The sequence below is a fragment of the Austrofundulus limnaeus genome, unplaced genomic scaffold (assembly GCF_001266775.1).
Source record: "Austrofundulus limnaeus strain Quisiro unplaced genomic scaffold, Austrofundulus_limnaeus-1.0 Scaffold110, whole genome shotgun sequence".
Taxonomy (NCBI): domain Eukaryota; kingdom Metazoa; phylum Chordata; class Actinopteri; order Cyprinodontiformes; family Rivulidae; genus Austrofundulus; species Austrofundulus limnaeus.
Window position 1 is genome coordinate 1,087,416 of NW_013952512.1, and position 10,503 is coordinate 1,097,918.

Consider the following 10,503-nt stretch of genomic DNA (forward strand, 5'->3'; position numbering starts at 1 on the left):
TGATAAATATAACTCTGCTCTGTCTCTATGAGACTTACATAACCATGTTTTAAAGAGACTTACATCAGCATTCAGCCGAGCTTACACTGTATGTGAAGCAATGTCTTTCTTTAAAATCTTACACAATCCTTCAAAACACAGATTCTTTGGTCCAAACTCAAAAGAAAGGTCATCAGATAAACAGCAATGCTTATTGAGTTTTAGGTTATTATAGTATTGATAGACTGAGATTTTTCTTATCTGTCTCATTTGTGCATGCAGAGCAGAAAATGATCAGAATAACCCTTAATCACACCCTAGTCCGCTCATTATGAAACTATTGTTTTATCTCATTCACTCAGCACAGTTTTTACCTTTTGGATATTTTTCTTTCAGGCGGCTTAACACACTGAACAAATGTGCTTCTATGAAGCTTGACGTTAATCTTCCAAAGAAAAAAGTAAGTAATAAGTTTTCAAAAATTTTCAGTGAATTTATATTTATTTTTGTTGATCTTACTGTATTGTGCTTTTTAAAATCCAAGCTATTTTATTTAATTAAAGGCTATTTGAATGGATGTTTAAATGCCAACTATGTGTATGCGTTGCTTTTTAAAACTGTCAGAATATAACTATTTGTAGGTTTTTTTGTGGTTTATAAAATAGCATCTGTTTAAATATCATTATGACGATGTCAACATTTTAAGAGTCGGTGCTTCAGTAAGAATTGATGTTGGACAGCATAAAGCTATTGCACGGACAGTACTTCCTGCTTAAATACAAATATAACCTGTTTCGTCTTTATTTTAATCTATATAAGAGTGCCACCCAGGCTATCTTCAGTATTCTTTTTACTCTCTGTTTGTTCCCAGATTGAAATGTAGCCTGCCGACATAAATGGCTTTTTTCTGTCTTTATTGATTTATTGGAAAGTCTTCACCCTGATGATCTATTCACAATTTTTTCTCCGTTGGCTAAATGCACAACATTTATAGTTATTAAATGTGAGCTAATGTGGGAAAAAACAACAACAACTCTGAGTAGAGACTGGAGAAAAGATACGGATGAGATCATTGTCTTTTTTATATTTTAGTCACCTGCAGAGAATAAACAAATAATTCATAGGCTCACTTTTCTCGACAAACATTGCTAAAAAAGCGATCTGGCATCTGTGATACCGAAAATACTATTTGAGAAAGTTAATGAGATTTTATCTCACAAAAAACATACAGATGAAGGAGCAGCTGCTATTATTACAGAGACATTTCCTAACTTAACAAACCCTTTGTGTCTGGTATAAAATTATTTCTAAAAGCAGATTTAGATTTTAAGTGTTTAGATCTAAAGCTCAGCAAAATCCAGAAAAAAAAGAAATCCTGTATTTGTGTCACACAGAGTGAGGCTCATGAATCTATAGCAAAATGTTGATTAAAATGGCCGTTTTCATTCATAGCCAACATATTATCCAGCTGTTCCTAACAATTACACCAAACTGCACACAGTAAATGTGTGATGCTACGCAGGACTTACCTTTTGACAGCCACTTGATGTCCTGAAATATTTCTCCCCAGAGTGAAGACTCCGATGAAGACGACCTGTTTGCAATCAGTGATAAATGGACGTTTGAGTGGAGCAGCCGCCGTTGGTCCAGGTTACAGGACATCGACTCTCTGCTTCGAAAGCATGGAGAGGGCCAGACCTCCAAGGACAGCATTCCCCTGAGAGCCACCACCAGCAGTGAGAGTGTTCTGACAGACCTCAGCGAGCCGGAGGTTTCTTCTTTGCACAGCGAAAGCAGCGCGGGGAGCGGCAACAGGGGCCTCAGCACAGAGGACTCGGACTGCTCTAACCGCCTCTGCTCGGACTCTGCAGCGATGCCAGACTGTACTTCTCTAACAATGCCTCACATATCCAAAGAATTGTCCCACTTCGGCTCTTTATCTAACAAGCATGGAAAGACGAGCCGCATCCGTGCCAAAGACTTCCTTAAGCGCATGGAGATCCTGAGGTCCCGAGGAACCCTGGGGAGGGGCCGCAAGACGTTGGTCATCAGCGCTCCCGTACTGCAGCAGGATGCTGAAGCACTGAAGAGACTGCAGTGTGTTGAGGTCCTAAATGGAGACGACGGTGCTCCAGAGCCCGCTTTCGCCAAAACCCTGCACCCCCAGTCTAGTAGTGAAGGTAGCAGCCATTCCAGCGGCAGCGCGGTCAGCACGCCGAGCCTGAAGGAACGCAAGCCTCATCGAGCTGACCACAAGCGCAGTGGCATGTATTTGGAGGACGTTGACGTTTTCTCAGGCGCCCAAGTTGCAGAACAAAACTGCAGAAATGAGTTTTGCTCCTACGAAGATTTGGTGGTCCACATTCCCAAAGACCATAAACCAGGAACCTTTCCCAAAGCACTGTCGATTGAAAGCCTTGCCCCAACCAATGGAGCCTCTATTAACTGGCACACTGGCAGCATGCACCTGGACTCGCCACTCATTTCCTACAGACAGGAACCCAGAGCTGTCACCCAGTGCTGCTCCAGAGGTAGCCGCATTAGTGTGTATGATAATGTTCCTGGGTCACATCTCTATGCCAGTACTGGAGACCTAATAGACTTAGAGAAAGAAGACTTATTCCCTCACCTGGATGACATACTGCTGCATGTAAATGGCCTTCAGCAGATCGTAGACCACTGGTCAAAAAACATATTACCTGGTGGTGATGGGGTGGTTAGCGATAAGGAAGAGAGAGCAGGCCTGCAGTCCTCGAGTCAAATCACGTTAGACTTTGAAGGAAGCTCTGTCACAGAAAGCCAGACTTCACCTGCTGATGGAGACAGAGACAAAGTATCACTAACTGAGACGGAGTCAACGAGGTTCAGGGAAAGGAGGGACTCTGGTGTCGGTGCTTCACTCACAAGACATAATAGGTAGGAGACTTGGAAAAATAAAACAAATAACTGCACAAAACTTTTTTGAGTGAACCAATTTTTTTTTGCATTTCATCTTTTTCTGTTGTAGGTTACGATGGCCCAGCTTTCAGATATCCAATCGCTTAAGTCATTCAGTGGCATCTCTGCAGATTACAAACCAATCAGCAGGCCAGCTGAGTTTGTTACAGAAGTTTTCTCTGCTGCGTCTTACTGCAATTATGGAAAAGTACTCCATGTCAAACAAGCATGGCTGGACTTGGTAAGTGCACTTTGGGACACATTAAATGTGATTCAAAGGAAAATTGTGTTCTATTCCAGGCCTCCTCTGTACACATTCATTGACTCAAATTTCCATACAGGCGTTGTTTCTTTATGTCTTAATCCCAAGTAGTGTGCATAGGCTGTGACGAATACCTATTATCATTTTCTTTATTGCTATTTCATATGAACTGAGTGTCTATGATTTGTATCCGTTTTTAAAGATGATATATTTATAACCCCTTTTAAGGTCTGTGCCAAAATTCATGAAGAGAATGAAGGTACCAGACTATAAAGACAAGAATGTGTTTGGAGTGCCACTCATAGTGCACGTGCATCGTACTGGACAGCCTCTTCCCCTCGGCCTACAGCAGGCCTTGCGATACCTGAGGAGCCAGTGTCTTGACCAGGTCAGAAACGGCACAACCATAAGGAGTGCTGTATTTCATAATCTACATTAACACCTAATAATATTCTTAAAATATAATGCTGTGTAAAAGAATTCCTGCAAAAATATTGATTTGGTGCTCAATACATTTAGAAGTCAAGCTAAATTTATGACTTGCGTTTGGTTTCCAGGTGGGTTTGTTTCGTAAATCAGGGGTGAAGTCCCGAATTCAGGCTCTGAGGCAGATGAATGAAAGCTCTCCAGAAAATGTGAACTACGAGGATCAGTCTGCCTATGACGTGGCGGACATGGTGAAGCAGTTCTTCAGGGATTTGCCCGAGCCCCTGCTCACCAGCAAGCTGGGGGAAACTTTTCTCCAAATATACCAGTGTAAGTAAACCTGTTGGCTTCTACAGATATGAGCATTTTCCTTGTTCTCCGTTAACATGTCTGCCAAGCAGAAATGATAAAATCGTATATTTTACACAGATGTGCCAAAGGACCAAAGGTTGCAAGCTGTTCAGGCAGCCATTATGCTGATGCCAGATGAGAACCGAGAGGTGCTGCAGACGCTCCTGTGTTTTCTCAGCGATGTCACCTCCTCCGTGGAGGAAAATCAGATGACACCCATGAACATCGCTGTGTGTCTGGCCCCCTCCCTCTTCCATCTCAACATAATGAAGAAGGACAATCTCTCACCAAAGTACGTTTTCTTTTTTTTTTCTTCCTCTTAAGTAACATTTAAAGTGAAGGATGCATTTTTTGGCTTGGCCTAAAAGAAAATAATGTACACAATTTGCGTGCCATCTGTTAACTCCTGTGTGATTATCTTCACCATGACTCCACGAAGCAAGGCATCAAATGAGTTTCAGATTTTGCTCAGCCCTCAGGGGCGCTTTGAATCTCTCTCTCTCTCTCTCTCTCTCTCTCTCTCTCTCTCTCTCTCTCTCTCTCTCTCTCTCTCTCTGTGTTCCTGATTTAAAAGGATACGGCTTTTTTATGCTTAACGTTTTATGAGATCATGCTGTGTACAAACAAAGCGAAGCCTAGTCCCTTAATTTCCCAAGATCAAATTTTCACAAAGCAGATCAAAAGGGTTTCCTACGGGGTGGAAAAGAGGTTTATATACTTTGTTTACTGGGGATGCTGCCCTGAAATCTCTGCTGGTCTAAACACTATTTTCTCCCCGCCATCACCAGGGCCATGCATAAGAAGTATGCCACGGGGAGACCAGACCAGAAAGACCTGAATGAAAACTTGGCAGCGACGCAGGGCCTGGCTCATATGATCATAGAGTGCAATCGCCTCTTTGAGGTAGAACCTGTAACCGATACGCTGCAAGGATTTCATGCCTTAGTGTAATACCTCTTTAATTATAATTGTATTGAATGGCACCTCATGCTTTTCTACACCCATTAGATCCCCCATGAAATGGTTACTCAATCGCGCAATTCATATGTGGAGGCTGACCTGCACGCGCCAACGATTGATGAGCTGTGCAAGCAGCTGGAGGACGATAATGGAACCTACCAAACACATATGGAGGGCAGACTTCAGAGTTTGCTGAAAGAGGCGCGAGAAAAGTCTAAATACTGGGTGTCGTGCAACAGCTCCGATAACACAGAGCTCTGCTACAAAAAGGTTAGTGATTTTTGTTCATTATTATTATGTTAAAAGAAAACTGGCGGAGGTGAAATGTTTGTCTCGTTGTATTATCCAGGTGGGAGACGGAAACCATTTGAGACGTTGGAGAGTGTCTGTGGAAGTGGAAGCTCCGCCCTCCGTCGTGTTGAACCGGGTGCTGCGAGAGCGCCACCTGTGGGACATGGACCTGCTGCAGTGGAAAGTGTGTGAGACGCTGGGCAAGCAGACAGAAGTGTTTCAGTATGTCCTCAGTCGTATGCCTCCCCATCCCAGCAGAGACTTTGTAGTTCTCAGGTTGGTAGTGAGTAAAAAAAAAAAATTAAAATATTAACAATGTGGCATTCTTTGTACTCATGTAGCCATAATACTAAATACTCTATCTCCCTTTTCAAGGTCTTGGAGAACAGACTTGCCCAAAGGTGCTTGCTCACTAGTTTCTGTATCCATAGAACATGAGGACTGTTCTCCTATAGGAGGTGTACGAGCTATAGTCCTGGAGTCCAACTACCTACTTGAACCTTGCGGCTCTGGAAAGTCCAGACTAACACACATCTGCAGAGTGGACTTAAAGTAAGTGCTCCAAAAAATGTGGTAGAATTTCAGAAGTATGTGTGCAGTAAATCTGATATTGTATTGAAAATATGTTTTATTTCTCAGGGGAAGAACGTCAGATTGGTACAACAAAGCGTTTGGTCATCTTTGTGCTGCAGAAGCTGCCCGGATCCGCAACTCCTTCCAGCCACTAATCACAGATGGACCAGAAACCAAAATCTGAAACTCTTTGTTCTGTCTTTTAAGCACTGACATCAAAATTGAGCCTTTGAGTCATTGCTAGCCGGCAGACACATGAACACAGACAATGCCCCAGAACTAAAGCACAGTTTTTTGTTTCATTTGTATTTTTTTTTAATGTACAAATGCTCTGAAAATAATTTCAGGCCTCTCTGTACTTGCACAATGACAAATGAGGACATTTTATAAGTGCTGAGCATAATTATTCAATAAGAATTTAATTATCCTGTAGGTGTCCTTGACATAATGTTTTTATTTACTTTCTTGGTGTTGCTGAACTTGCAAGAATAATTATCTTTAATATTATAAGTACATTGTTGTTGCATTCATTTACAATGTCTAGGACATTAAAACTGGTAAATGCTTCTGAGAAGCCTGTATATTATTCAGTTCAGAATTAAAGCTATAATTATTACAAGATTCACCCAAGTGTCTGTATATATTGTATGACTATACTGTAAATTCAAATAAATTGTACGTGTTGCACATATGAGCAAGAGTACAAAGTATATATATATATATGTTAATTTCTTAAATATTGATACCCAAAATGTATCAACCTTATTTTAATACACACAGTACAAGATTGCAAACTGGTTTTACTTTGCGTCAGTATTTAAATAGGTGTACATTTATAAAAATGACTTAAGGTTTGATTTGATCAAACCCGCTTTATGGTACTTTATTATGCAGTCAGGTACAGGAGACATTTTTGAAATAAAACTAATTATAACATTTGTGTGGACTGACATTTCATCTTCATATAAAGAATGTACCTCAGTTTTTTTGAGGGCATAATGTTTGTTATACTTTAACATGCTATATCGTAACACTGGACTCCAGTGTTTGGAGCCACCGAAGCATGTATCTGCTATTGTTCACTTCATACATGCTTGACCACAAAACCAGACTTTGTGAAGATGGTTGACAGCATAACCAAGATTTATCAGATTACAATGATGAAAGCTTGAATTGAGAGTAAATCACATATAATTTTAAAAGATAGTTAAAAAAAAGGCACATCTCTTCCTCCTGTTGAAGGATCCTAAAAATCATAGCTTACCTAATTTATTATTTGCATTGTGGTAATCTCCTACAGTTTTTTTTCTGTTTAACAATTAGACTAATCCTAATGTCCACCACACTTCATTTTCTCACAATGCATTCATTTGTTTTGCCCTGGAGTTAGAGGGACCTCTACTGGACATTTTAGAAAAGACGTTTGAAGGCATGCATTAAATGCAGTCCATATTTAAATATATTTTTTCTTAAATTATAGTTAATTATAGGAATGGTTTCACAGGTATAGCTCACAAACCCATACTGAGCTTTTAAAATATAAAATATCTGGGTAAATCTACAAATCTGCTTTTGATCATGATGCCTTTTTGTGATTAGCAACATCTATTGTGGCAACATTTGATCGTCACTTATAATAATGATATCAAAGTTAAGCTCCTTTTTAGAACTTTTTTCAGCCTTAACTTTAAGTTATGAGTGAGAAGACTCCAACACTAATGTATATACAGTATATAATGGGGAAGCACACATTATTACTATAATGAGGCAAACAGTACCTTCATCAGTACAGGAAGAGGCTCCCCAATGTGTTTTCTGTTTTGGCCTAGATTTATGGCTCGCTGATGTCTTCTTGTATAATTATTTCAACCTGAAATTTATCATTTTATAGTGCCTATGTAAAAAAATTACATGAAAAAAATTGAATATTTGAAGTTTATTATGATGTGTACAGAACAGATGTTGAACTCATTTTCACAGCGGGGGCATTAAAAATCTAAAAAGGGCAGAACTTGGCCATCATTTTCGAAGAAGAAATAAATACTGTAAGTTTGATGTGTTTCTCCAGATTTTCTTTTTCAGATTTGTCAGTTTGCCTGAGTCCTGGAAACTCAGGAGGTCTTAAAACTATCCCACTGGGAAATCACCTGGATAGAACAGGCCCATATTGACACTGAGCATTGCATAAATCATATAAAATTATATCAACTTACCTATAAGGTGGCATTATATATATATATATATATATATTTTTTTTTTTTTCCAGTTGCAACTGCCACACTGTGCCACCCACTAGAACCGCCCATGTGTTCAACTTTTAAGAAACACAAATTTAATTATTCAGATCTCCCTCTTTCTGATTAGATTGCAGGTGCCCTTTAAAACGTGTTGAGGCGTCTCAAAACACCGAAGTGGAAGTAATTAGTGGCTTATTATGAACACCTGCGCAACTTTGGGCTGCCATTGTTGTTTTGCCTTCATTTCCTGGAAGAGGACGTTAAAAAAAAAAGAGGAACGTGAGAAGAAATACCTACAGAAGCTTTCGTAAATACACGTTTTTTTTTTTTTTTGGTTTTTTTTTTTTTACGTTTATCTCTGGCGGATCGGCTGTATGAGCTCCAGCTTCACAGGAACCAGTGAGGGAGAGGAACCGCAGGCAGGGGGCGGAAACGCGGCGGTGGCAGCAGCTGTGGAGCGGAGACGCGCATCCCAACATATCAACACGCACGCACGCGTACACACACATCTTTGTGTTTGCAGCGCAGGTCGGTCAGCTCGGTTAACTGGTTGTAACCAACAACACACCAGAATCACCGGAACTCTCTAGAGTGGATGTAACCTCCAGGAAAAAGGCTTCTTTTTTGTGCTTTGCTTCTGTTTTTATCTTGCTTTGGCGAGTATTTTTCTTTTCTTTTTTTTTCTTTTTTTATTCTTTTTATTTTTTTTTTACCCCCCTTGGCAGCAGTAATTAGACAACGCATCAGCTGTGTCGGTTTGGGTGCAGAGGACGAGCGAGAACCCGGTGACCCATCATCATCATGCCGGGCACGCTGTCGCTCTCGGACCGTCAGCCTCCTCCAGGTCCCGGGCACCACGCTGCTGCCGCTGCCGCCGGTAAAACCATGATGATGTCCGGCTCGGGCTCAGTGGTCCTCCCGGCTGGGATGATCAATCCTGCTGTTCCCATCCGGGATATCAAGATGAAATTTGCTGTTCTCGTCGGACTCATCCAGGCTGGATCGGTCAGCAACCGGGATATTGTTGAAACGGTTCTCAATTTGGTAAGTGCACCTTTCCCCCCACGCTTATCATTGGACCTTATTGCACAAAATCTACTTCTGGAATGATATTTTCACAAGCTGCAAAATGACAAGACTGTTGATATTCCACGCTGCATGCAGTGTGTACATATTTGAACTTTGAGTGTAATAAATAATTTGCAGTACAAATGCCTCAAGAGGAAACATGAATGAAAACGGAGGCAGGCATTCATACAAGGTGTGCAGAGGGCTGAGGGGATTTAACAGCAAAGTCATTTCTGAAGTTTTCACTTCAGTAGAGTCCCAGCCTCCCTGTGTTGTAAAAATGAGGACAGTGTAGGTGAGTGTGTGTGTGTGTGTGTGTGTAGGTGTGTGGTGAACTTTGTAATGTGCAAATCTGCAGCTTTTGGATCTCCATTAATTGTAGTTCATCAGCAATGTGATAAAGCATGTTTCAGTTGTTTTCTGGTTTGCTTTTGCAGACCGCTCTTGCATCGTTATGGATTGAAAATGCACTGAAAGAATAAACAAGTAAAAAATTTTCAGTGGTTCAAACTAGAAAGACAGCGAATAGTTCCCACCTTGTGCTTTGGCCACCTGCAGGACCACAGTCTGTTTGCAGGAGTTGGCCTCTCCTTGTTAGTGCACTAGAGATTAATTACAACCTGTTCTAGCTCAACGGAGACCCACTTTGTGGAGCAGAACAAATTGTAGCCCTTGGCATGTTCAGACATGAGAGCATTACTGCAGTACTGACACCTTGGCCCCTCACACTTTGCAGTGTTGTTTTTCACAGAAATATGCACAAGAAATCACACTCTGCACTCTTAAACCCCTCCATCATCACTCACACACACACAAATAATCCAGACCCATTTGCGTGTTTTCAGTTGTTCAGTTGACCGTATGAAGGTTTTGATTTTTCTTCATGCTTTCAAATTTCAAATTTTCATACCACATACAGGTCCTGAACTGTTAAAAGGTGAATTTGATCAAAAAAATTTTCATTATGATGCAAATCTTTTATTGAAAATAGGCCAGTCTATATCTGCTCAACAAACAAAATTTAACCTCGATTAATGAAAACTTGACTACACTGCTGTAATTTCGTAATCAGATCACAGAAATAGCTGTTCTGTCTGTACCGTCATCCAAACTGCATCACAAATTTTACACACTACTGTCAGCTAAAATATGAAAACCTTATTATGTGTTTCTACGTCCTTTGCAGGGCAATTTTTTCCAAGTTTAAAAAAAAAACTAAAAAACTAAGAACTAATGGGTTTTAGTTTGTGGTTTATGGCATAATGCTTCCTTTCATCACAAAGCCACATCATGATGAAACGTAGGCTGGAGCATTTCAAGCTATAACGCAAAACCCTTTTTTTTTTTCTCACTCGCTTGTTTTTTTTTTTTTTTTTTTTAAAATTTTTTAAAAGTGGAGGGCTGAGGAAGCTCGTCCAG

The 10,503-nt window shown here is 40.5% G+C and overlaps 2 protein-coding genes across 8 annotated transcripts in view; both read left to right on the forward strand.

Moving 5' to 3' along the window:
- Positions 1 to 6,473, forward strand: part of stard13b (StAR related lipid transfer domain containing 13b) — a 66,136-nt gene extending 59,663 nt beyond the window's left edge. For all 7 annotated transcript variants that reach the window (XM_014014143.1, XM_014014144.1, XM_014014145.1 and 4 more), the window contains 11 exons: positions 376 to 439; positions 1,550 to 2,895; positions 2,987 to 3,157; positions 3,407 to 3,566; positions 3,736 to 3,934; positions 4,034 to 4,247; positions 4,744 to 4,858; positions 4,964 to 5,185; positions 5,265 to 5,482; positions 5,582 to 5,758; positions 5,846 to 6,473. In XM_014014143.1, the coding sequence (XP_013869597.1) occupies positions 376 to 439; positions 1,550 to 2,895; positions 2,987 to 3,157; positions 3,407 to 3,566; positions 3,736 to 3,934; positions 4,034 to 4,247; positions 4,744 to 4,858; positions 4,964 to 5,185; positions 5,265 to 5,482; positions 5,582 to 5,758; positions 5,846 to 5,963 (3,004 nt within the window). In that variant the 3' untranslated portion in view covers positions 5,964 to 6,473. The remainder of the gene's footprint in view (positions 1 to 375; positions 440 to 1,549; positions 2,896 to 2,986; positions 3,158 to 3,406; positions 3,567 to 3,735; positions 3,935 to 4,033; positions 4,248 to 4,743; positions 4,859 to 4,963; positions 5,186 to 5,264; positions 5,483 to 5,581; positions 5,759 to 5,845) is intronic.
- A 1,618-nt stretch (positions 6,474 to 8,091) lies between these two features.
- nbeab (neurobeachin b) overlaps positions 8,092 to 10,503 on the forward strand; it is a gene marked incomplete in the record, with an annotated part of 177,610 nt that continues 175,198 nt past the window's right edge. Inside the window, 1 exon segment of the mRNA XM_014014153.1 lies at positions 8,092 to 9,060. Within this exon segment, the coding sequence (XP_013869607.1) occupies positions 8,818 to 9,060 (243 nt within the window).